Source organism: Penaeus monodon, chromosome 21, assembly GCF_015228065.2.
Source record: "Penaeus monodon isolate SGIC_2016 chromosome 21, NSTDA_Pmon_1, whole genome shotgun sequence".
NCBI classification, from domain to species: Eukaryota; Metazoa; Arthropoda; class Malacostraca; order Decapoda; family Penaeidae; genus Penaeus; species Penaeus monodon.
Genome location: NC_051406.1, coordinates 20,769,418 through 20,770,666, shown reverse-complemented (window position 1 = coordinate 20,770,666; position 1,249 = coordinate 20,769,418). Strand labels below are relative to the sequence as shown.

General features: G+C 36.3%; 1 protein-coding gene across 1 annotated transcript in view; it reads left to right on the top strand.

Moving 5' to 3' along the window:
• LOC119586604 (sphingosine-1-phosphate lyase 1-like) overlaps positions 1-851 on the top strand; it is a 24,010-nt gene extending 23,159 nt beyond the window's left edge. The window contains exons 12-13 of the mRNA XM_037935354.1: positions 183-300; positions 537-851. Coding sequence (XP_037791282.1) covers positions 183-300; positions 537-686 — 268 coding nt within the window. The 3' untranslated portion in view covers positions 687-851. The remainder of the gene's footprint in view (positions 1-182; positions 301-536) is intronic.
• Positions 852-1,249: the final 398 nt, after the last annotated feature.

The following is a 1,249-nucleotide window of genomic DNA, read 5'->3' as shown; positions in this document are numbered from 1 at the left end:
ATATAATAGCAGCAAAAGACTATATATTCTACATATATATTATTTTCCAGGAAGGGAGATATGGTGATAACAGTAATGCTAATGATCGTGGTGTTTGTGATGAATAATCTACTAAAGATACCATCAACAATACCCAAACCCTATTTTCTTCTCCTTTTCCTTACTTTGTCTCTTCGTCTCAGCCTCCACGTGTGCCTGACCAGCCTCCAAGCCACGGACAATTTCGCCGAAGAACTGGTGAAGGATGTGAAGGAAACAATGGACGTCGTTCGCCTTAATCCTCAACCGCCTTCGGGAGTGGTTAGTGTTGTTGAGGGAGATATGGGGTGTGAGGATAGGGTCTGGGGGTTGGCTGGCGGATAAGGGACTGGGGTAGGGGGGTAGGGATGGATCAAAGAGCGAGTGTGAGTGGGTGGGAAAGAGCGAATTTATAATCCGTGTGTTTGTGTGTCAGTGGAGAGAAAGTTCCAAACTGTAAACAAAAAAAGGTTTGCAGATGAGAAATTCCCATAAATACACTTCTCTTTTCTCCACAGGGCAAAGTATATGGTACTGCCGCCAGTATACCCGACAAAACGCTAGTAGGGGAAGCTGCTAAGATATTTCTCACCTGCTATTATGAAACAGAAATTGTACCAGACAACAAGGACAAGGTGAAAAACGTCGAAACAAGTCGCACCACATAGTGAAATTATGTAGTAAGAGATTTTATAATTAGTAATGAAAGTTTTATTGATTTTTTGTGCAAAATGTAGACTGCATTTGCATTTGGTATCAATATCTAAACAGATTATTTGAAACGGATATGATGTACTGGTCGTGGTGTTTATATATTACAAACTGAAAATCCATATGCTATTTAATTATCCCTAATTTTTATATCATACATTTGCTATATGATTATTTTGCCTGAACTATTTATTTCTGCACCATGTATTTACAAGCATTTAGCTGCATAAAATACTTGATGGGCCTCATGGATGAATCTTGCTTTTTTTCTCATTATAAAATTTTTTAAAACATTGTGGTTAAAAGTATATCTAGCATTTGAAACTTTTTTACTTGGCAGCTCGAAATACCTAAGTGCAATCAAAAAATAATATAGAATATAAGATTGAAGAAAGACAAAATTGAATTTTATATCTGAGGCAAAGCAAACAGCTAACAGTGCAATGCTACAAATTATTTACAATGGATGTAATAACTATCTATTAATTACTGTTGAATTATGGATGTTTGTAATTTGTGA